This window comes from Ambystoma mexicanum, chromosome 10 (genome assembly GCF_040938575.1).
Source record: "Ambystoma mexicanum isolate Mex_15411 chromosome 10, UKY_AmexF1_1, whole genome shotgun sequence".
Lineage (NCBI taxonomy): Eukaryota > Metazoa > Chordata > Amphibia > Caudata > Ambystomatidae > Ambystoma > Ambystoma mexicanum.
This window is the reverse complement of record NC_090932.1, coordinates 1,468,465,085-1,468,490,375: the sequence shown is the minus strand read 5'-3', so window position 1 is coordinate 1,468,490,375 and position 25,291 is coordinate 1,468,465,085. Positions and strand designations below refer to the sequence as shown.

Below are 25,291 nucleotides of genomic sequence, written 5' to 3'. Positions count from 1 at the left end.
CCAACCCTACTAAAAAACTCATCCTTCTGCATACACCTCTCAAACTCTGAACTAAACCCAACATACCTCTACAGCACTAAAAACCGCACACACTTAACTACACCACAAGAATGAAACAAACCACACATAGCCTCCCACAACAGCACATGATGGCTACCGACCAAAAATCACACCTACGCTCAGCGAACTGTGGAACCCGAACTGAAGCTGCCAACAGCACATCATAGCTCTCTTGCTCCTTTCTCCCACTCAGTCCTACTAACTTACACCTATCCTTACCCTCTTGCTTTATAGATCTTCCAGAGCAGCAAGGGAGACACTAGTGATTGTTATGTATGCATCATGTTACCACGCACGGCAGGACGTGAAGCGAGAAAATGAAGACCCCGGATTGCCGGAAGCCCAGCAGTTCGGAGCCGCAACTGGTATGAAACGTCTTTTATGAGCAGCGCTGCGCTGCAAGGCCCGAGGCCTACCACATAACGCACCATGGGGCAGAGCACTGCAGGGGGACCCAGCAGCCAAACCTCGCACTGGTGACGAGATCGCAACATGGACCACGCACACGGCAAAAGCATTTTCTCTGCCCAGGGAAAATTGTTTCGATTGTTGGACTTTCTCCATTAAACAACTACAGTGAGTAGACTATTGATCGTACATTTCTCACGTGGTGCACTTTCACTATGCACTATACTTGTCACAATTACTGCTCTCAACAACCCCCCATCAGGTGTGTTGGTTGGCTCCTGGGTACCACGTTGCACACCATCCGCCACAAGGCTAGGTTTTTAGCTTAAAGGGCATCCGGTCGGACGTGGTCAAACTGGGCATCTGGGGACACAGGTTGGTTAGTGGTTTAATTGAGATTGCACTCAATCTTTGAACTCACTTTGCTAAATTAACCGCTTTTGGTTTTTCAATTAGAACTGTACAGTGTGTCACACCTCTGAGTCTACAGTTGGGATTCACCTAGTGTGTTTTCCTTTCAGATTTGTATACACTGTTGGTTCTCCAACCTCCAATCGACTATCCTTCCATCGTCCTGACAAGAGCTGAATAACATATAGCCCGAAACTCAAATCGACGGCAGAACATGATACCGTCAAAGAACAATCACTATAACTAAATTCCATTGTGTGTGCTAGTGCAGGATAAGCATCGGTTGATTGACTCTGACCTGGGCAATCCAACACTGGCCTCAAAACCAGCTGTACTTCGCAGATATTGTTGTATCAAATTTCATTGTTTTATCAATTTTCCTTTTCCAAATTATTTTATGAATGTGCTGTGTGAATGGTGATGGATGACTATAAATGTGATGAATGACTATTATGAATGTTATATCGGTATGGAAGTTTGGTAGCAGTCGATAAAGGTTTGTCTGTCACAAGAGGTGAAATTTGGAGTCCATTTTATGGAAATGTGTTTTTTGATTTACATTTGTTTGTGTGATGCTTTGATTCATAGTATTCCTTCCCTTGTTTCTAAACCAGGCCTTGTTTGGCCAATAAAATTATTTGTTTAATCAGCTCCTAAGATTGGAAAAATTCTTTGGACAAATGCACATTTCCTTAGAAATCAGTAGAATGAATTGGGGGTTTCTTTTTGTTTACTTTGATACCAACACTTCCTTATACTACTCAGTTGGGAGTCAGCGGAAGAATTGGGACTGATCAAATTCATCTGCAATGTCTCAGACTCTACAGACATCAGCGATATACTCACTAAACACCCCAGCCTCCTCCAGGGCATAGGATGCCTAAAAGGGAAATTGATCCAAGTTACACATTGACCCTACTGTGCAACCGAGAGCAGTGCGACACAGAAGGACACTGTTCCACATGTGAGATCTAGTTGCTAAGGAATTACACGAACTGGAGAAAGCCGACATAATTGAACCACTGTCGGGCTCCCCCATGGTCATCACTAAGAAACCAAAGCAGCCGGGGAAAGTGCGAATCTGTATTGACATGTGCCTACCCAATGCAGCCATAAGAAGAGAACGGCACATTAACCCAACTCTGGATGAAATTGTAATGGACCTCAAAGGGTCCCGATTCTTTTTGAAACTAGACCTCAATGCTGGAGATCACCAGTTGAAGCTGCACTGGGATGCAAGATATTTCATGACATTTTCTAAACATCTGGGCTTGAGACGGTATAAAAGACTGAGTTTCAGGATATCGTCCGCAGCAGAGGTATTCCAGCAAGGAATCCAACAAGTCATCCAAGGAATTCCTGAAGTACTGAACGTCAGTGAGGACATCCTTGTACATGACAGCAGCAAAGGGGAGCGCCTACACAGACTGGAAATGGTACTTGACAGACTGGAGATGGCTGGACTCACCATCCATAGAGAAAAGTGTGAATTCCTGAAGGAAGAAATCGTCTTCTTTGGATATGTGTTCAACAGCAATGGAGTGTCCGCTGACCCCCTCAAGGTGGCAGACATCAAAGAGACTTCCCCTCCCATCACGCCGACGGTGGTGCACAGTTTCTTAGGCATGGCAACCTACTGTGGCAGATTTATCCCGAATTTAGCAACTATCTCGGAACCACTGAGGGAGCTGACCAAGGCCAACACCAAGTGGGACTGGAGCACACGCTGCCAAGACGCTTTTCAACAAATCAAGGCTTCACTGTCGACCAACACCACCATGGCATACTACGACGCCATGCTGCAAACCAAGCTGTATGTGGACGCCAGCCCTGTCGTACTGGCAGCCATCTCAGTTCAACTGTCGCACACTGGAGAGATCAGGCCAATTGCCTATGCATCACGAGCTTTGACACCTACGGAACAGCGATACTCGCATATAGAGAAGGAGGCCATCGTAGTCCTATGGGGCTGCAGACATTTTCACTTGTACCTACACGGGCACAAATTCAAGGTGATCATCGACCACAAACCTCTGCTGCCAATATTCACAGGATCATCTGCACATCAGCCGGCCAGAATCGGAAAATGGTTGCTGCACCTTGAACAGTATGATTTTGAACTGGAGTACCAAGCGGGGGCGGACAACTTGGTGAATTTCCTATCCCGACAACCAAGAGCAGGCACATCTTGCAAGGTCAACAAATCAAGGGAGACCGAGCAACACATCTGCCAAATTGTAAGCATAATGAAACCCAAGGCCATCAGCATCGCCAACATAATAGAGGCAACCCATGCTGTGACATCGTAAAGAACGCTGTGCAGGCAGGAGAGTGGAAATCTTTTCTCTGGAATGTCCACAATCGCACGACAACAGCCAGAGACTTCCTCACAGGGATTTTCCTGGTTCATCAAGAACTATCAGTTACCAGCAAGGGTTTTCTTCTAAGACGAACACCTATTCTCATCCCCACCAGCCTACAGGAACAGATCGTCACGCTGGCGCACAATAGTTACCAGGGGATAGTCAGAACCAAAGCCAGAATACGGCACAGAGTGTGGTTTCCCCAGATTGACGTGAAAGTTGAAAGCACCATTGCATAATGCCACCCATGCTAAGTGACCGGGGCACCCCGAGGCCAAAACCTATACAGTCTGCAAATTGAGGCACATCCCAGTGGGAAGTGATCAGCATCGATTTCTGCATGGTACAGGAAGGAACCTACCTGCTGGTGGCCATTGACGATTACTCACGATACCCTGAGGTAGAAATCATATCGTCAACAGCAGCAGACATAGTGATCCCAGCTTTCGAAAAGATGTTCACTACACATGGCCTACCAAAACACATCAAGAGTGACAATGGTCCACCCTTGCAGGGGAAAGAAATAATCAACTACATGGATGACCTACACATCTGCCACCACCACATCACCCCAAGGTGGCCGCAAGCCAACGGGGACGTGGAACGTTTTATGAGGACCATAAACAAGGTGCTACGTATATCCAAAGCCCAGAACAGCCCATGGTGAGTTGACCTCTACCGATTCCTGCAAAATTACCGAGTGACCCCACACAGCTCGACAGACGGGCCCCCAGCAGACCTGATGCATGGGACACTACTAAATTCCTCAATACTGCACCACCACAGCAAGGTGTTAAAGGACCTAGACACAGAACAAACTCACACCAAGCGATTTGCAGCCAATGAACACATGAGCTCAAAACGACATGCAAAGGAATCGAGTCACAAGGTGGGGGACCAAAAGCTGGTACTGAGAAATGCAACAAAGTCTAAGCTCTAAACCCGTTTCAACCCCACACCGTGGAGGGTGGCCTGGAGGGAAGGAACTATAAAAACAGCTAGCCGGGGACAGGAGACCATCACGAGGAATGCTTCATGGTTCAAACAAGTCCCAAAGGACAGAAGACCAGAACCAGCCACAAGGGGAGAGCGATGACGCACCACCGGCCCCAGGGAAACTTCACAACGGTGAAGGCGAGCAAGGCCCTGACCTCGTTGGTTGGGCGGACAGAGATTAGACGCCTCCCAGTCCGCATGGTGAGCCAGAAGAGGAGGCGGCTGTAGTGTATGTACCCCGCCAACGCGTCAGTGGGTATGACCTGACGGTGGCCCCGCTGCCCCAGGTTTGCTGAGAGACTATGTACGTTGAAGGGGTTGTTTTGTCTGTTGGGACTAGAATATGAGTTTAACTCATTCTGGTTTAGAGTAAGCATGTGTTTCATTTGGAGAAAAGGAGGAATGTTATGTATGCGTCACCGCATACAGCGGGATGTGACGCAGGGAAATAAAGATCCCGGATTGTCGGAAGCCCAGCAGTTCGGAGCCGGAGCTGCAACTGGTGCATACATGCCAACATTCAGGCGCACCTAAGAGGGAGTTTTGAGAGAGAAAATCAGGGGACGTAGCTTTTCCCATAGGAATGTATTGGTGCTAGAATTATTTTAGGCGGGAGAATGTGAGAAAAAGCAATATTTCTCAATGAAAAGTCCAGAGTCTCACGCCTAAATCAGGAGGGTTGGCATGTATGCTGGTGTGACGCATCTTTTATGAGCAGCGCTGCGCAGCAAGGGCGAGGCCTACCCCATGAAGCAGCACAGGGCAGAGCAAGCAGGGGGGCCTGCAAGCAAACATCATAGTGGTGACAGTGCGCGGCACAAGAACCGTTAACATAACACATGCTCAAAACACAGCTCTTCTCATAACCTGCAACACCTCCTACTGCAACTCCTCCCACTCATCCCCCAGACCTGTATATGCTAACTGTACTCTGCTCACTAACATGCATGATACTACTTCTGTTCTTGTAATTGATCTACTGCTCTTATTATTGATGTAATTCCCGCTAACTGTATGACTAACTACGCTTACCTGACGTGTACCTGTAGCAGCGCCTCAATGCCTCCAGGTTGTTTGTGCGCTTTATACATGAAATAAATAAATAAACATAACATTACAACATTGGTAGTCCTCAAAAGTAAATACTGGGACGAGGAAGAACGGCATGGAGGTAATGAAGATTACCAGTAGGTAATCCAGACATTTGAACCGTTTTGATACGAGGTAGCCATTTCGAAAAGGAAGCCTTCGTACGGTTTCCAATAAACGTTTCCAGTTCTCTACTATAAAAACAATTGGATGCGTTTTAATTTATTCTTATGTAATTAAATTGATGGTGGGTTGTTCAAAAGTAATTACTAAATATGTTTTGATGCTTGTCCCTCATTTATTTTGCTAGTTGGTAAAATTATCATATTGCAAATGTTTGGATCTAAATAAATACTATAAAGGAATTATTTAATTTATTCCCACGATTTCTTGTTTAAGCAAATAGGAAGAGCACCTTTTTAAAATGGCGACTATGTTTCCTTGTTCCTGAACCCTCTCTTTACAACGCCAGGCGTGTTTGTCTGTCTTCCATTACACTGGCCTCAGAGGCTGGGACAGAAAGGAATAGAGTCCGGACCGGAGTTGCTGGGTGCTTATGGCAGTTGTGCTCTTAGCAGCCCTTGTGTTCTGACCCAAGGCGGCTCCAGACTTGGCTCGCATTATGGCTGACCAGTCCGTCCTTCTTCTCAGGAAGCAGCTGGCAGGTAACTTTCCCTGGCCACTGCTTTTGTGTTACTGGAGGAGGTAGAGAAGTGCAGCGCTGGACCGGGGTTTGGAGTGGGGCACTGTGGGAGCGAGAGCCTACAGCTGTTTTCTGGGCGGACAGGCATGCGGCAACGAGCCTATGCCCTAAACAAAATGTTTCAATAGGGGAACGGACCCGTGAGCTAAGCAGAACATACAAAGGGAGCGCTCGAAGCAACTGATCAGTTCAAGAAACAGGATATGGCGGTGGCAGGCGGGCCTGACGGAGGAAGACATGTCAAAGGGAGGGAGCCCCAGAATAAACTCGCATGTTCCACGAAGTTGACGTGCCATGTGGGAGCGTGGGGAGGAGCTGTGAGACAAGCAGGGCATTAATAAGGGAACTTGCCTAATTGGCCACGCCAAAGGGGCTACTGGCATGTTACCATAACAACACCTGCCAGTGGATAATTGACATGTGAATCTCAAATAACAAATCAAGGTGCTGTTGGCTTGTGAAAGCAACGGGATATGGTGGGTGCTGGCGGTGGGATGACTTTATTTTTTATAAACTAATAAAACGGAGCAGCGGACAGCATAACAAAAGCGTCAATCAGCCGCGGTGCCATTCACTGATCTCTCCTCCCTCGCGCCGAGATATAGGACTCATGGGGAAGTCTCTTCTTAGGAGGGGTGACTTTTGATTCGAACAGGATATGCTTTGGTTCCCCTGTCATGAGACTTGAGAATGGCATGCCAAGAAGGGGGCTGTAGGGGCAACTGACCTGTGACTTTACCGTGACCATACAACTGATATCTTACCACTAGCTAACGTATGAAATGCAGAACGTGGTACTAGTGGCAACTTAACTTGTGAACCAAGCAAGACATGCCAATTTTCGGCGGTACTGAGCTGCTGAATTTGTTTTGCAAAATGAAAGCATGCGTGAGCATGACATGCCAATGAGAATCCCAATTGGCAGCTGTGATCTCTTACCCAGCCGTAACATGCTAGGGGGTACCAGACCTAAATGATATATATCACTAGGAAACTGACGTGCTCTAAATGGGACAGTTGATATCTTACCATCAGGGGAAATGCCAAAGTACAGCAGAGTCCAGCCAGGGAAATGACACTTTTGGGGAGCCTAGAGGTTATCTATGACCTAAGGAGGTAGTGGCATGGCATGTTCCTGATTAGGCTATACCAAGGGCAACGGACACTTGACTTGAGCACGTTAAGCCAAGTGGGGTATATGACCTCAGACCTGGGTATAGCAGGATGGGTCTAACCCCAGACCTGGGCATAGCAAGATGGGACTGACCGGTGACCCTATTATGTTGCAGAAAGGATGAGACCAAGCAGTTCATACTCGACTTCCTTTCAAGACCAAGCCTGACTTGCATCTGGTGTTTGGCCGTCTGTAATGGCATGGTAGGCTGAAACATGACTGTTTCAAGTGTTTCTTGGAGCAGCGGTTGTGATTTATTCAAAACCTTCCATTCAACCCTTTTCTGTTTTCCAAATTTGCCCCAAGTGGGGCTGATTTGTCTACATCTGGGGTCTCAAGCTTGCTGTGTCGAGAGTCCTAAGTAAGCTACACCTGACTGATGATGCTGAAACACACGTGGAGTTCTTTGATATTGTACGGGCGGGATGTGACCTTGCAGTTTGGGACGGATGCACCTTTTCAATTGGTACACATCTCGATCAGCATTTCCTCCACCTCTATAATGGTGTAGCATGCAGAAAATGTTAATCTGGAGGGTTGCGCTGCGAAGTGCCAGTGATTATGATTCATTCATAATCTTTCATCCATCACACTTCAGCTTTGCTGTGACACACAGGCCGAGGCAAGGTGGGGACATTGACCTGTCATTTGGCAGATGATGTCAAGGAGAAACCCCCAGATGATCCTACCCACGGTAGGCTGCACCCATTAGACTGGTCTGATTAGTTATGTCACAAACTTGCACAATAGTTGCTGGAGGGCACTGTCTACTAGCAACCTGGAGACATTAAACCACGTTTGTTGCATATTTGTTGTCATAACCGCTGCAGGCTAGTGCACCTCTGTAAGACCATAGTAATACATTAGAAGTTGCTAAACGTACTGTATACTAACTTTATTTATGATGTTCTTGTATTTTTCTCCACAATATATTCACTTGTGTGAGGGCGTTTCTGTTTTTCAGAATTGAACAAGAACCCTGTGCAAGGATTTTCAGCTGGGCTCATCGACGACCATGACATTTACAAATGGGAGGTGGTTGTTATTGGGCCACAGGATACATTATTGTAAGTGTTGATTCGTTTTGCCTTAAGGTTTGCTTGCTGAAGTAGAAGGTTTTACAGCATCTGGGGGGAGGAGTGAGGTGAAATAGGTCTCAGTGTGGATGGCTGTCTGGTAAGGATAATCAAAGGTTGCAACAGAGCTAGGTTGAATACCTAATAGGAACCATTCCCTGACTGTTAGTCTTTTTAACACAAAAACAATGGTTCTGTGGGAGAACAAATCTGTGCAGTATTTACTGTCAATAGACTCAAATAATGATCAGCGAAAACCATGACCTGGCTGTCCTTAGTGGAAGAACACCCTGTGCCTGACAGGAGTGCACGGCCCTAGGTGACTGATGGTGCACTGCATATTTAATAGGGATAGGAAAGAAGGACCTGTCCCTCAACATTACTACTCAATTAGAACCGATACATGATTTCTCGAAAAGAAAGCATAGAATAACCATTTGCGTTGTGTATGTTTTTTGGACAGACAAGATGGGGTATTAGATCTTGTCTAGATCACAGGTAATGTAGAAGATTGCTTGAAACCTGGGGATTTGTACTACTTTTCTTCACTCGTAGATGTCAAACTTCCCAAAGCACAATTGGTCTGTTCTACTGCTTTATAAGTAAAAATCCCATATAATATGGGCAACCTTAAAAGGCTCCCGTAACGTGACTGGATCTAAATATTGTGGTATCGTATCCCCCTTATTTATCTGGGATATCAAAACGGGTCACGAGAACACTTGTGACTATAAGGTCGACCGGTGGTTTCGATGGCGTATCTAATTTTGTGCCATCTTCTCCAGGACCAGTAGTTTGTCAATGGTGATTCCAATTCAGGCGTGCATCTGTGTATAACAGATCTGGCGGGCCCATCCATCCCCTGAGAGCAGAAAAAGCAGCTGGCAGGCAGAGGTGAGCACTGCTGCTGTTGTAGGGCAAAGGGCTTCTTGTTAGGCAAATGCCATACTTGAGGAATTCTGTCTGTGATCTATGGAACTATCATTGGCTGCTGTCCTCCGTGTTAACGCTGGGAAAACTAGTAAGGGTAATTACCATCAACGTAACTTTATATACTCCTTCTTTTTTTTTTTTTTTTTTTTTTTTTTTTTTTTTATTCAAGTCTCGTAGTTCGGCAAGTAGCTGTTTGAACGTTGAAAGACTTTTTTTTTGTTTTTGTCATTTTGAAAAAAAGTGATTTTTCTGCAACACTGAATTACACTGCCAAGCCCAGCCGTTGAGATCTGGCTCCCTACAACCTCTTGGTCTTCCGAGTGGCTCACTGTTTGCGCCTGTCTGCGGACTAAGCCCTTGAAGAGCAGAGTAAGACTTTCTCAAATGTTGAACAAAAAGCAACATTTATTTTTAAGAGGTTTATTTTGGATTGCGAAGCTGTGTGCAGATTATGAAAGCTGCTAATATGCTTTTCTAATTGCTCCTGCAGTTTCACCTGCACTGAATATCCTAGTGTCTCTCGGATGAAATCCTCCATTTATCAGACGATAGGACTCACGTTTTTTTAATGGCAATAGTTGGAGATTACCTGCGTATCCTCGTATCCGTCTTGTAACCCTTAACCATTGGCATTGGACTAGATCTTATAGCCAAAGTAGGGCCCTCTGGCGCCACACGGAAAATGGATCAGACCATGTTAGCCATCCAGTGCTACAGCACAACTAGCCCACCACTATATATATAGAACTAATAGTGGTTGAAGATCCTGGCGGGTGAATCTGTTTTTCTCTCCTCTTTATTATTAGGATATTTATTCAGTGCAGACCTAGCTTCGGGAAGCAAGTGAGCGGTACTCTGCCCATTCTCCCTCATTATTCACTGCCCTAGTCCACCCAATTTTTGTCACCTCGATTGCTGCCATGGGATTAGTGGACTACATTGATGATATCATGCAGCCAGACACATGGAGGTTGATTGAGTGTAGACCAATATTGTTATTGTTCATGTTGTGGGGGTGGGGGGTTTCTCCAGCAATCCCTCTTCTGCAGGGCTACTCTTTCAAGATCCTGATTGCCTAGTGCATCTGTGAAAAATTGGAAGGGAGGAGATCAACCCCCGCCCGTGGACTAGCAAACATGGAGACGCAGCAAGGGGGCCTTTACCAGAGTGGAGCTAACAATGACCATTCTGAACTCCTTTCCCCCGTCTCCCCTCCCCCCCCTCCCTCAGAACCCTCAGGCCTCTTAAAATTGGTGGAAGGTTGTGTAACAATAGTGCCCCATGCCACGGAAAGGAGAGGGTATCTAGCCTCCATGCCTTGGGAGAAGGAAACTGAAAGAAGAGCATTGCAGTTGGAGGCAAAGAGAACTATTGGCTTGGTGAATTGGAGTCAAGGTAACGAAAAGGAACTGTATTCCCGTTATTAGCGTGCTATACTGGCTGCTGAGGAGACGCTACTACTTGAGTCATCTGGATGTGTAAGATGGGTTGATAAAGAGAGTGAGGACATTGAACTGTGCTCATAGACCGATGTTGGCTCATAGACCGCTGTTGTGCTGATTCTGCCTTCAAATGTTTAACACCTGGTACCGCCTTTTTGGTTCATTAGGTTCCTAGCTGTCTGTCCTATACATATCATTACTACCCGATTTCTCTATTTTATTGAAACCTTTTTTTTGTTTTATTTCTAACTGTTCTTTTGATGGCCCTCATCTCCCTGCAGCTTGAGGAAGTGGGTACTTCCTTCCGGGACAATCTGCTCCCCCCCCATCATTTATTATATTTCATTTTGTGAACCCTTCAAGTGTGACCAAGAGGTCCTTCAAGAATTTACTTTTGACCCGTATTAGGGGTATAAATCGACAGTTTATTACTCAGCCAATGGTCTCTCTTACCATTTATGTAGTGGCCCCACTTGTCTGCTTTGGAATCTGTGATCCTCAAGTCACTGCCATCAATGAAGGCTAGCACTGCATGAAACAGCTGGGAAAGCCTAATCCTCCCCTGGTCCCATCAACAGGTGGGTTTCTTGAAGGGCCAACACATCCGGTTTGACCAACCTGGTGGTAAACGGCTCTAGTTCTTTCCTCTTCAAAGGGTGTTTCAACCCCTAACATTTTGAGTTGAACACTTGAACATGTAAAACGTTACACCAACAGTCCCTTCATGCCATTAGTGGGGGACCTTACACTTCCCACAGGAACCCCCACAACCCCCCAAATCTCGATGCTGTTGTCTCGTCAAAATCCCATCCTCAAAGGGGAACTCAACCAGCCTTTTGGTGTACAAGATCAGCCCGTGGCTCCTCCAGCTGATGACCAATATTATCCACCACCAACTATTGCTTTCAAATGCCTTTGTATATGTTACCCTTTTTGCCAGTAGTGTAGGGGTCACATTGGAGGGCTCTTTTCACTAGATTTCCCCCCCCCCCACCCCCCATGTTTCTTGGTGTGGGACCTCTCGGCAGAGGCCTTTTCCTCCTTCGATTCCCTGCTGTCCCACGTTCCCAGGGCCTATGTATGTGGGACACGCACCATCATGCACAAGGTCTGGATCACTCTGTAGCAGAGCGCAGCCCTCCTGGATGGATGTGATGCATCGTTGCGAACCCTCCCAATCGAACACTAATCCAAAGTGCAATGTCCATTTGTAACGTAAGTTACTTTTTGACCATTCTCGGCCCATTAGTCTTATTTTCAACAGTGTATCCCACGCCAGGTCTTGGTGCAGTTTGATGGGGACCCCCCAAAACGACAATGGCTCCTGGGTTTCGTGGCACGGAGATCTGCTTCCTTCTGTGAATATAGTGAGTCCATCTCCGCCTACTTCTTATTTCATCTCGACCATTGTCGTATGGTGGTCTGACCTCCAGCTGAAATTGATCTTCATATGCCTTCGGGAGGGAGGACAGCAACTCTCTCGGGTCACTGTGGAGGTGCTACTGTGCTGCCGTGAGAGGGCTTCCCCAGGAGTTGCTGCTGAAGGCTCCCAGACCCTGCCACCATTGTAGCTGTCTTATTGGTATATTTGGTGTCCCCTGGGCCACACATGTTGCGTAGGGTTCATGGTGGATCACCTGCGTTGGAGTATGCTTCAGGGATTTCAGGCAACCTTTCGGCATCCTGTATTCCCTTCTTGAGGCCTGTGCCGCTTAGGAGGTGGACTGCAAGCAAGGCACTCCAGCAGACCGCTTCTACTCTATTCTCAAAGTCATTAATGGCTCCTCCTGACCCAGATCTCTAAGGGAGGGAGTCTGGAGGGGGCGGGCTTGGGGGCTTCCCAGCCATTGCAGACTTCCAGTCACCGGGTTCTGCCAGAGAGGGTGCCGACAACCTGGACCAGAAGAGTAGATGTGTACCAACCTTACTGTAGGTGGGTGTCCTTTTCACCCATTCCAAATTGGGCTGGTGACCAAGATGTTCTGGACTCTCACGAAAGGCCTGATGTCTGAAGGGATCCGCTCTGGCACTGTGGGCGACCCAGCCCAGCCAGGGAGCCGGTCCTGCATCGAGGACACTCCGCGACAACTAATTAAATGTTTCCCGATCTCGCTCAGAGGGACGAAGCGGGATGGATGTCCCTTTCAAGAGCCCCTCCCCTTCAGCACCAGACGGTTTCCAAACGAGCTCGATAAAGATATGGTAGGCAACTAGAGTCCCCAGGTCTCCCTGGTGGCGTGCGCCAGCCGGCACATATTCTTCTTGCCCTGCAGAACAAGGACAATCTTGCAGTGTAGGCAGCCACATGCTGTCTGCTCTGAAATCGGACTGTGGGACTGGGTTGCTCCCGGCAAGTACCGCGTGCCTCCCTTCCCGGGGGCTTGTGCCTGCCAGCTCTGTGGTCACACATCGTGGGACTACAGTGGCCTGTGCAGTTTTATTGGGTGCCGTAGCTTTGCCACACCTAGCGGGGCGTTTTTGAGCGATCTCTGAGGCTCCGACGTAGTAAGCCTTTAGTGGCCCGGAGGGTGTACAGAGCTCTGACCAGCACATCTACCTACTGCTGGCGAGGTCCGACACTGGGTTTATTCGAGCACCATACACTACAACTGGAACCAGTCCCCTCCCCCTGCACTTAGCTGACAGATACCCTTATCCACCACAAGGATCCCTTCAGTTGCACCTTCCTATTCAGCTTCTACTTCTTTCTTGCTTCAGAGTGATCGTGTTCAGTAGACGCATTCCCCTACCTATGTTGAGGAACCGTTCTTCAGCAAATTCATGGTACTGACACAACAGTAATCTAAGATGAGGTCTTTGAAGTCTCACTTCACTCCCGATATCGCAAGTAACATTTTTGGACCCTCTACTCAAGATTCCTAGACCGCAAGTCTGTTATTGCTTTTAGGGCATAAAGCAGCAAAGGACCGCAAAGAGAGCATTTGGCCTTTTGATCCTAAGTCAAAGGACTTCAGATTCTTATTAACTTGACCCAGCGGGAGGTCTGGTGTCTCATTTCGTATCAGCCTGAGCAATGCTCTCCAGCGACCACACCCATCCTTTATGTGGTTAGTCTGGAGTTTGTGCCTTTCTCCCCACTAGTTTCTCTTTGTTTGGTTCACCCTTGCACAGATCGGGCATCAAGTTTTATCAGGGGAAATGTATAATTGTCTTTCTGGCAGTAGAGTAAGTTCCCCTCTCGGAACGAGTCTTGGATTTCATCTTTAGACTTTTCAAGGTTTCAGGTGGAGCAAAACAAACACACAGGCCTTAGCACTATTCTGTATCCCTCCCAACTCAAACCCTTCCCCTTCAACATAGGTTCACTCTTTCATGTGTTGGTGGGACTGGGTTTAAGCAGATCTGATGGACACCAATTGCCACATCTCTCCCTGTAATCAAAGGAAAAACCTTTTCAAAGTGTCCCCTTAACTCTTTACTAAGGCCTTAACTGCAGTAGTGGCTTGCCTTGGAGTTCAGGGGACTTTGTGGATTGTATCCTGTTTATACAGCACTTCACCGGTGTAGGTATCTTGGATGAGACCTGCTTGCCTTTGAATCTGTTGTGCTAGGTTTTAGAAAATAGTCGTTTTCAGTGCATTTCGAAAGTTTAGGTGATTGTCAAATAGCAGCAGATGCACCGGTAATCGATCCTTCTGTAGTGCTACCTGCACCATTGAGGCACTGACTCCCCCGCCCATTAAGAGTCAATCGAAGGGAACAAATTCACTTGAAGGGTCAATAAGATGGACCGAATTCAGGACAATTACTCCAGGAGAACTGACCAACTCTCTTGCATCCCTAAACCCACCAACTACCAAGATGACATTCCCCGCTTCTTCAGTGTGAAGGCCACCAAAGGTGAAACACTCAAACCACTTCTCAATGTCAACTCCTCCCTCAAATAGGCACTTTCCAGATGCACTGAAAACTGTTAAGACCTCCCCCCCGCCCCTCTCGCTGCTGAAGACCACACTTGACCTGACCAACTATTGTCCCATTACACATAGCATCCCAGTGGCAGGCCACCTAAGCTCATCCAATGGGGGATCCTTTTTGTGCAGAACTGGAACAGCAGGTCAGCCTGTGCCTTTCCTCTCCACCCAATGGTCCAGCAGGTTCTCTTCAAGTTTAGGGAGTCTTCAAATTGCAACCAGTTTTTTTTTTTTTTTGTTTTTTTAACTCTTAAGTTTTAGCAAATGAACATATGCAAGCGGCAGGGTCACAGAGAGCAATATACACAGTGGACATCGTAAGGCATACATGGAGTACCAGAGTTCTCGAATTGCAGGGTTGTAGGGGGTGAGGGGAATTCCCAGCAGGCAGGGCTGCCCGCCTATTAAGAGCAGTTCTTCGAGACTCATGTCTAGTCGCTACTCCCCCTACCTCCCCACCCCCCCTTTCCGCATATTTTCTGAAATTTCCGAGGGCACCCCCTTTCAGTGTAAATACGTCGTTCCAGGGAGGCACATCTACTTACTTTGTTGGACCATCGATTCATGAATATTGTGTCTCCAGAGCCCCAGGTGGCTGTCAGTCTCTTTCCGGCCCCTAGAGCTACCCCAAGAAATGGCTTCTCATATTTGGTGAATCTGTTTCGCCCCATGCCCCCAGTAGTATCAGTTTTGGGTCTCTCGGAACTGGGGACCCCATTATCTCAGAGTGTAGTAGTACACGCCGCCCAAAACCCCTGTAATAGTCCACATTCCAAGATCATGTCAAAAAAGGTGCCTTCTGCTCTTCTACACCGGAGCCACTCCCCGCTATCGGTCTCTCGCCATTTAGCCATTGTTGTTCTAGCGTGATATGACCTGTGCAGTATTCTGAGCTGTATCAATCTCGGTTTAGAATCCATTCCTATTTCCCGGGGGAACATAAACGCTTCCACCTCTAGCGTTCCCACTTTTCTTTCAGTCTCGTGAGTTCTCGGTGCCAAATGAATTGAGCGCTTGGTAAAGCGTGGAGGTGATCTTGGAAGCGATGCGGTTTGGGAGGATGTTTGTTTCAAGGGGGGGGAGTAGGTAGGTATCTCTGCAAGGTTCGGGAATTGGGCCCTAATGGCATGAGTGAGCTGTGTGTACCTGAATTGGTTCATAGGTTGCAACCCATGTTTCCCATGAGTTTCGAAATCTAGAAGTTGGCCCTCTTGGATGATACCTGCCAATGTACGTAAACCTTGTTTCTCCCGTGTTCCAAGTGTCCCATTTTTTGTACTTTGGAAAGGTATGTGTTGTGCCATAAGGGCTGGATCAGTGTTGGTCTGTCATCCCCTCCTATATGTTGATGCGCCTCCTCCCAAATTCAGTGGATATGAAGTGACATTCTAGGTCGCCCTTTTAGGTTCTTGGTATCATTGTACAGTTCTTGGTATCATCGTACAGTATCTGAAGGGGTGAGAAAGGGCCACTATCACCCATCTCCACTCGGATATGCAGGAGCCCTGGGTCGCCATGAAGCCAGTCATTTATCACCCCAGTTTATTCGGCCCAGTAGTAGATAAGAATATTTGGTAATCCTATGCCTCCCTCCCATACCAAGCGCTGGAGGGTCTGCAGTGCAATACAGGGTTGTTACCAGCCCAGAGCAGTGTATGCAGGGCCCTATCAATGGCTACAAAGGTATCAAGAGGGACAGGGAGTGGGGGGGGGGGTTCTGTAGCACATACAGGAGCCTTGGAAGCGTCATCATTTTGAATGAGGCTGCTCTTCCCAGCAGCGACAGTGGAAGAGACTGCCAGTGTAAAACATCCTTCACAAATCTGTCCCGCACCGGTTGCAGGTTGAGCCTGAGGAAATTGTCTAGCCTTGGACTGATCTTTATGCCCAGATAAATAAAGCCCAGCACCGAGACGGAATATGAACAGGGATCGGGAATCGCTGCTGTTTAAACCCCCCCCCACCCCCCCCGGATAGGGTTGTATATGGTCTTATGTTCATGAGGGTCTGGGATACAAATTGCCACCAGTTTGATGTGGTAGCTCACTACTGGGGAGCTTCCTCATCCCATAAATCTCTAGTCTAGTGGACTGCAAAGGTTTGTAATTTTTAAATGTGATCTCTTTGTGACATAAGTTCTGATAGGGACTGGACATTAAATTCTGATAGGGACTGGTCTCATTTAGACACTTATGATTTCCCGGGAGTACCCTGGTATTGCCATCTCGACTGGTTTGTCCGTATCTATCCTTGATTCCCCTACCCACCCTTTAGGTTGTTGTTCCCACCAGTCACCAGAGAGCTGCCTGAAAATTTGAGCATTTAACATCCCTGGCCCTCCAACTAACTCTGCTTCACTGGCTCCCTCGAGCATTCTATTCAGTCTACTCTGCCTTCCTCACAAAGCATTGGCAAGGGCCAGCTATCTACTTTGTGAAGAAGCTTCACATTTCTGAGATGATTAAACGTGGTTATGCCTTCGGGGCAAATTAACACTTACCTGGACTCCTTATTAAACTGCTTGATCTATACTTTAATTGGGAGTACATTTATTTAATATTTCTATCTTGTATTCTTTTTAAACAATTTTGCATTACATTTGTATTTTGCTGTGTTGTATGTCTCTCTAATCTAGTCCATGCATTTAGAACAATATAACTAATGGATAGGTAAACACCCCCCCACTCCCAAGAATTTCAGTGGAGGAACCATAGTAGTAAAGGGCGCTATGAGTTATCGAGGCCGAAAATCCTGTGGCAGAAAATGCTGACTTTCGTAATGCACATTTCAACATGTTTTATATGTTGGGGGTGGGTTAGGGTAATACGTATTGTAAGGGGAGTATTGAGGGGTAATGGGGTGGGGGGGTTTCACCTCATATAGATGTGTTGAAATGTGCTAAGAAAAAACCACGTTTCTTCAAAATTTCACATAGATCCTGAGTAAAATGTGGGCATCACATCCAAGTAGGGAAGGGCAGATAAGTTTCTCGCTGCTGGTCGGAAAATCATGAGGGATTTGATCTTGTGGGGCAGGGCGAAGAGTTTGATAGATAAGGCCTGAGAATAGAGCAGTATCAGTCTCCTTTATTAATGTAGCAGGATGTAGGCACTGTTGGAAGGTTGCTGCGTGAAGACCAGGTGGTTCTTGAAGGTTGGTAATGGTGCATGTTTGTTTTGTAGGTAGTTGGACAGCAAACTGAATGTTCTTAAATGTGAGGTATTGCATCTTGAATGCCTACCCCACCACCACTAGGAGCCAGTGTAAACTTCTCAGGTAGATGGAGACTGAGTATAAATTTCTAAAATGTAGATTGACTGGCATTGTATTAGGCACAAATTGATGTAGTAACCCTGTGGGAGACTGCGAACCCTTGTCCTCTTGGTAATAGGTAATCCACCTTTTGGTATAGGCCTGTGATACGCAAGTTGGTAGTGTGACTGAGCAGCCAGGCTTATCTCAAGAGGGGTAAATGTGAGCTGTAGAGCTGTAGCAATTAAATCCATAAATACAAGTAGCCAAGGAACACTTACACTTTTTAGTTATAAATAATTATTTAACAGCTGTTTTTAAATGAGCATTCTTTAAAAAGGGCAATCTATGTAACAATCAAATGTACTTTAAAATAGTTTTCCCAGAATCAAACACAAAGCTAGTAGATGCTCTTTAAAGGTGCTTTTTACACACCTCCTACACCCTGAGGTGACTTCACTAACTAGGACAGTAATGGCTTTTATATATCACTAGTAAACATGATAGATTCTGAGGTTGGTAGAAAGGGAAGGAAAACGGTTCAACAGGTTCTCGGAGCATGTGAGCACTATGTTCCAATGAAGTCTATACAAAACGCTTTCCCAGCAATAATAGTTTAAAACCAAGTATGGCCTCTAAAGGACAGTAAATATCAAAGTCAAATGGACTAGATGAGTCTGCATGAAGCCAGGACAGCCAGGGTCAATTGGAGCACATTCTATGAAGCGGAGGCACTTCTTAGATAAGTATTGCACAAAGTTAGAGAGTTTGAGGAAAAATCACTGTAGGGTCACAAGCTGTTAAATTTGTGAAGGGTAGAGCTGAAATCAAATCTATGGAACTAGCTACTGCAAGTCTCGCCTCAGAAGAGCAAAGCTAAAGACACTGAGGTAAGTATCCCAAGTAGAAACTGTACCTTTTGGTTAGAAGAAGAGTGGTCCAGCTGGCTTCTGTCCGGTTGCAGTGATGCAAATCCTAGGTTCCTGGGCCTCAGTCGTGGGGACAAGAGGGAGGACGTCTGTGGGACTCCTGCAGCAGCAATTTGGAGGTCGGCGGCAACTACGGTCTCTTTTCAGATCAGCTGCACTTTGTGGTTTCAGCGCTTCGTAAACGGCACCACTGCAGATCTTGGACTACGGTTGGGCTTCCTTCACTCCTTGAGTCCTGCACGCTGGTGAGGGGACTCGAGCTCTTGTCGTCCTGTTTCTGAAAGGTCCTAGGGAGACTCCTGGAGCTTCTGGGCAGTTTGTAGACGTTGCACTCGATCACGGATTTCTTGCCCCCTGGCACTCGGTTCTTGCAGCAGCAAAGAAGTACAGCCAGTTGGGGAAGGTGGTCCAATGGAGTTTGTCTCGGGGTTAGTTGGTCCCACCAACCCAAGGGAAGAAGTCCCTTGCGGCGCTTCTCCTGTCGATCAGAAATTGCTTCAGCACAGCAGCAAGGCTTCACTGGGCAGTTCAAAGGCCCAGGAGGATACAGCAAGCTTTGTTCACGGTTTCTTCGTCGGGTTGTTCTTCCCAGTGGTCGACTGTTTTCAGTCCCAAAACCTGCAGGTTTCTCCAATTTATGCACAGCCTAGCTGTCACTCAAACAGCAGGGTGGCTGTCAATCGGGACTGAGTGCATTCAGGCATTCAGCCATTGGGACTGAGTGCATTCCTAAAGACAAACGGCAGGGGAGTTTTTGGGAACCTCCATCACTTCCTGCCCTTCCAGACACACTGGAGCCAGAGGTGGGTTTCAGTACTGAAGCCTGCTGAAGGCAAAACGAACAAAGGGCTCAAACCTGGCTTGGCGTGCAGAGTAAAACCCACAAAAGACCTCACAAACAGAAAATGGCAAAAAAAGACGACCAGGGTCATTTTGGCAAAATGGTTACCCATGGGTGCTATACTGCAGCTGAGGATCCAGTCTGCGGAAGAAAAGCACAATGGTAGGAAAATTAAACCACTGCCACCAGCCATTTAAAGTAATGAGGGTAACATTAAAAAATGTTACATGAGTAGGTAGGGAAAGGGTTTACTAAGTAACTCCCCAGCAGTCCACGTAAAATGGTGTGTGCTGGACCTAGAAAGAGAAAAGGTAAGTAAAGTCACTATCACTTTACTATTCTTGGGAACAGTAGTTCACACAAGAAAAGGTATTTAAACCTTAGGAGAAATCTAAAGGATTTTTATGACACTGCACTGAAAGTGCTGTGTGTCGCCATACAAAAAGTAGATTCCTATGGCGTTTGTCAGACTCCAAAAACAAAGGAGAAACATAATCCAAATCACATGAGTGAGAAAATGGGCTCACTCACTCCAGGCTTAAAATTGAAGTCCTAAAGTCCAGCAAAAGAGCTGGGGGGTCTCTAAGGTTGAAGGGAATTGGCACAGAAATGAGAATTCTCCCTACGCAGTGTTCTGGATGTTTTTGGAAAATGTAGTAGGCCTGCATGAAGAGCATTGGATTACAGAAATCTTGAGCTAACAAGTGCATCAACTCTTACGGGGACGCTTTCCTGTGGTGTACAAAGAAACGTCATTCATTGTAGCTTCATCTGGAAGAAGTGGGTTCTGGCAATACAAACTTATGTTGGTGTTCCACAGAAAACCAGTCTTTGTACCTTGCACTTGATTGGGACAGATTGTCCAGAGTTGGGTCTTGTTACATTACTTGGAGGTTCCATTACCACGTTTTCGGTTTTGGCTCCATTTGAGGCAATCAGTCCCAAGATTCAATGTCTAGCAGTCCCTTGGAGACGGCTGAGAAATTGTTCTTTTCACTGTAGACAAGCAAGTAAATCTGTGTATTGTCTGAAAAGAATGATCAGGTGTGACCTTCAAAGGACTGTCTTAGTGTAGCTGTTCAATAGCGGAGTGGAGCATTGGGACACACGATGCTTGGATAAATTCAGTAGACCTTGCCTAGTCTGGTGTTTGGCTTCCTTAACCCAGGGAAGGAGGTGAACCTTGTATTGACCTATCCGGTCAGTTTGTGAATGTAGCGATTGTGGTGTGGGGGCATAGGCTGATGGGTATTTGCAAGGAGGAGTTTGAAATTGAGTTGAGGAAACAATTTTGCAGGATCTAGACCATGCAGATTTGGCGTGATTATGGTCATGTTTCTGTGATGGTGAGGTATTTAACTTGATGGTCAGACCAGATGACTGGTAAATGGCTACGTCTGAAGTGATGCTGGCTTAGAGGGCGGTGTCCAGATAATGGCATTGTTTGTGTGAAGGTTTCCTGAAGAATATCTTGCCACTTTTGTCTGTTGCAGATTTCTGGGAATCTCCTTGCATGACGGAAGTGCGTTGTCTCGGTCTCCAGAATTTGCAGTTGTCAGGAAGAGCACAGTGAGGAGAGTCAACAATTATTCCATAAAAAATAAAAACCTGGTGGAGACTGGGTGGGGCAGTAAGGCTTCAAACTAGATGTGGCTGACAGCAGCTTGATGATCAGCAGTTCACATAAGATAGCCGCTGTCATAGCTGGGAAGGAGATTTGCAGGCTGGCTTTACGGATTACTGTTGCACTGCCTCCCTTGCCATTGGGTCTGTTCTGGCTGATCAGTGAATAACGAGGTGAAAGCATAGGAGAAATGACTCTGATATGAAGGGTGAAGTCCAAGATGAGGTTGTGTAGGTCATTAACATGGAGTCTTGCAGACCAGGTATTGTTGGTGGGGCATTTGAGGGTGGATGTATCACTTTTTCCTCATGTTGACAACCGTGTGGGGGGCAATAGTTCCATGGGATAGTGTTGAAAAGTTAGGGCAAAATCTCTGGGACCCAAGTGTAACTGATGATCGTTGGCAGGATTAGTGGGGAAAGATCTAGTCAGTTTGGATGTGTTTGGCAACCACTTAATCCGCTTTGTGGTTATGTAAATGCAGAGAAAAAGGTACATTGGGAGAATTGCAGTAAAGTATGGAGGCCTAGCCAGTGGCAGAGCTGTGGGTGCCACTGCCCCCTTCAGGGCCCTCTCGCCACAATCCACTGTGACTCTTCCTGCTGCCCGCTTGGCTGGAATTCGGATGAGGGGAGCTATTTGGGATTCCTGCTTAGTCAGAAGTATGGCATTCAATTACCAAGAGGCCTTTTACTCATCCTGTGACTTGCACATAATGTTGCCTGCTGCACATGTACACTGAAGCTGGAAGAAGTGAAGGCCATCCATGCTGCACTGCATGACCATGAACGGCACAGAACATGCTGCAGGAGAGTAGTCTCCCTGGAAAGGAGAATTGGGCCTGACTGATTTACCGCCCACCCGGCCCCCAACACATTGAGGAAGGAGGGACTCTCAATTGCCTCGTTAAACGCCACACGTGAAGAAAAAAGTGCGTGGCAGGGTGAGGTTCGTATTGTCGGCCACTAGCATGAATGTGGCATACTGGTTGTAGGAGTCTGGTTATATGGACCTACTCCCAACCAATGAGTAATTTGGGTTTCGAGGGGCTATTCCAGGGTGCTGCTTCCATGGCCACATGCATCCTGGTGTTAAAGACAATGTTGTCGGGTCTGGCATCACCTGGTGATAGGGACCAAAGTTTATCCTGATTTGAAATATGACGGAGCAGAAGGGTAAGGATGAGGACTTGTTTTGTCACAATTGTGTCGATCAAATGGAACCCTTGATAGATTTTCTTCCTGGCCTACAATGAACTGGATCCTTTTTTTGTATAATCCTCACTCGCCCCTCTAGCGTGATGCCAAACTAAGGCACTGCCATTCTGCATCGTGTGTTTTAAGTGCATCCTCGGTGCGCTGTGCCTGGCCCTTAAAATCGTATGTTGACCGGGCGATGAGGAAACGTTTGCGGCATGCTCTGCATGGCAAACGATTTTATTTGTTGTTGTATGTTTCTAAATGTATTTGGAGATGTTTTTCCAGTGAAGTTGTACACAGCTGATCTGACTGAACACCTTGCAGAGCTCTCGTTTACGGTTGTGTCCTTGACTTGGTAACTCAATCTTATGCTAATGAAGGGCTGCCCAGCAGAGGGCAAGCAAAAGGCAACGGGTCTCTTTAGTGATCCTTTTTCATTTGTTAATATTCGGTTGCTCACGCTGAAGGTGCAAACATATTTTAAATATACCCCTTATACCACCGGCAGGTAATTAGTTACCGCGCTTTACTACGGTCAACACTTTTACGAATAGATTGACACTTTTACGAACGCGTTTGCTGAATGACTTTTTTTTTTTAAACCAATGTTTTAGTTCTGCAAAGAAAAAAAAAAACATTTATTTAATGCAATGCACAACAAGCTGATCTTTTTTAAATCGCGTGACTCTTATGTAAACCAAAAGGAGCGTACGCAGACATCTCAAGTTGTCCCATGCACGGCAAAAGCATTTGTTTAAAACGCTGTTCGTGCAGCCCACAGCGTATTGCCAAAGGCTTTAATACTTACCGAGAATGGTTAGCGGTCTGTTTGGGGGTTCACTGCGCACAGCGATTATGTCCTCGAGAGAGACACCTGCAAGACCTATTCCCCATCTATTTCTATTCGAGTTTATAAAAGAGATCAACATTTATTTGAAACAAACTTGTAACTTAACTCGACGAGATATTCGTGTATTCTTGCAATGATGTAAAGAATACCTTAATTGGCTGTGTTCTTTTTATTCAGTGACCTATATTCTTGATTTTCCCAGAACGCAAGTGGAAAGAAACTGGCCTGGGTCTCCTGTCAGTTCTGTTTATTGAAAGCTTCGTTGTCTCTAAAACACATTGTGACAATCAAAAGTTTCAAATAACAATTAGTTTATTAGCACAATTGCTACCATAGCCTCTGCAGTTTAGTAGTACAGTAAGCAGCAGGTGTTCGTCACCCAATTATCTTAGAAGTTAAAATGTCTAAGCCACTTGCTAAGATTTGAACTTGTTCCTTTCGGGAGAAAACAGGTCACAGTTGTAAGTAAGTGTGTAACCTGCTAACCTATTTGAGAGCAAATGCGTCCAGGATAAAAAAATAAGACCTGACAAACTAGGGATAAGGTGATGCTTCTTCACAATGCAGTGTGCCGACCTGGGAAGGCACGCTTGCCAAACCATGATGACATGAGCACTGACCAGTGTTTTCGACATGCCTTCATGTCTGTTGTGTGTAGTAGGCACATGCATGTTTGATTCATCACATTATGTTGAACTGCATGGCTTCTGTAATGTTGGTGCAATAACCGTGCCAAAACATGGTAGCCAGAGCTCTCAGTTAGACCTTTCTCGAGTGGTTGTCGACCATAAAGGCCCGATTTTATCCTTTGCAATATGGTAGTTGTAACTTTGCTTTTCCATTATAATGGCATGACAAGACAAGTCCAGAATGCAAAGACATGAAATGGGCATAGATTAGGTATGGGGCAAAGTGAGGGTGCAGTAATTCAGTCTATACATAGACCATGGCAGAAGAGTGATGAGAAATTAAATATAATGGTATATGGCTAGTTTGTGCGGGAGCCTGAGCTGGGTGTGTGCACAGTAATCTGCAACCTTAAGAGAAACTATTTCTTTTTTAATGGAGTTACGGTGCTTGGAATATTTGTTTTTATGAGGCGTATGGGAAGGGAAAGTGGTACAAATTGTTGCAAGAATGTTGAGGCAGGGAAGCTCCGTTATAGGCAGCAATTAAAGAAAAGACATTGGTGAACGTATCCAATGATGTCTGCTTTTCTTTATCTTTGTTTGCTTTGGTCGACATAGTGGATGTCCTACTCCTCAGGTTCTTTAGCGTTCCTGGCATCCGGTGTGGCACTTGCATGGGGGTAGGGTGGTTTGCAATGTCCTCATGCAGGGTCCTGTCTTGGATTCCCCCCCTTTTGTGCCGATATCAATCCTCACGTCGCTGCGGTTCCTCCTCGAAATCTTGGTTAAAGGCTGGTTCGTGTGAGCCTGATAGGGCCGCACCACTTTTCGTGTGGCATCACTGTCCACATCTCAGTCTGGTACCTGCGTGCCTTAGCACAGTTTACTTTCTCAGCGCAGGCTCAGCCTGCCCTCGGTGTCACTTGCAGGCACAGCTCCTCAGCGGGTCCATATCGGCATTGCCTAGCTCCAGTAGTCTCGCCTGTCTGTGTTGTGCCCATTCCCTGGTGCGGACAGACACTGCGCAGCTCACCTAGCTGCACCCAGTTGTGTTGTGGTTTACAGGTCCAGGGGGCTGGAGCAGTTAGCTGCGTCCTTATGGCTGTAAGATGTATAGTGCTGTAAGCTTCAGCAGCGCTCCGCCATCTTACGTCCTGCCTCCATATCAAGTACCCTCCATGAATGTCGCAGTTGTCTACACTGCAGTGTGCGCAAAACCGTGGGCGCCTTTTTCCTTCCCTGCTTTAGCGTCAGCGCACTATATCTGCAGCTGACGTCCGCTTCCCGCGTGTAATGTCTCTCCAGCAGGCTTCTTTATTTGTCATTCATTCCTAGTGCACTCCATGTTGCATCGACTACCGTGCCATGCATCTTCAG

At 46.6% G+C, this 25,291-nt stretch overlaps 2 protein-coding genes across 2 annotated transcripts in view; one reads left to right on the top strand and one right to left on the bottom strand.

Moving 5' to 3' along the window:
- Window positions 1–5,382, bottom strand: part of ANAPC7 (anaphase promoting complex subunit 7) — a 588,909-nt gene extending 583,527 nt beyond the window's left edge. The window contains exon 1 of the mRNA XM_069619555.1: window positions 5,271–5,382. Within this exon, the coding sequence (XP_069475656.1) occupies window positions 5,271–5,353 (83 nt within the window). The 5' untranslated portion in view covers window positions 5,354–5,382. The remainder of the gene's footprint in view (window positions 1–5,270) is intronic.
- Window positions 5,383–5,748: 366 nt separating this feature from the next.
- The window catches only part of LOC138492420 (ubiquitin-conjugating enzyme E2 G1-like), a 126,901-nt gene continuing 107,358 nt past the window's right edge, over window positions 5,749–25,291 (top strand). The window contains exons 1-2 of the mRNA XM_069619553.1: window positions 5,749–5,992; window positions 8,169–8,271. Coding sequence (XP_069475654.1) covers window positions 5,950–5,992; window positions 8,169–8,271 — 146 coding nt within the window. The 5' untranslated portion in view covers window positions 5,749–5,949. The remainder of the gene's footprint in view (window positions 5,993–8,168; window positions 8,272–25,291) is intronic.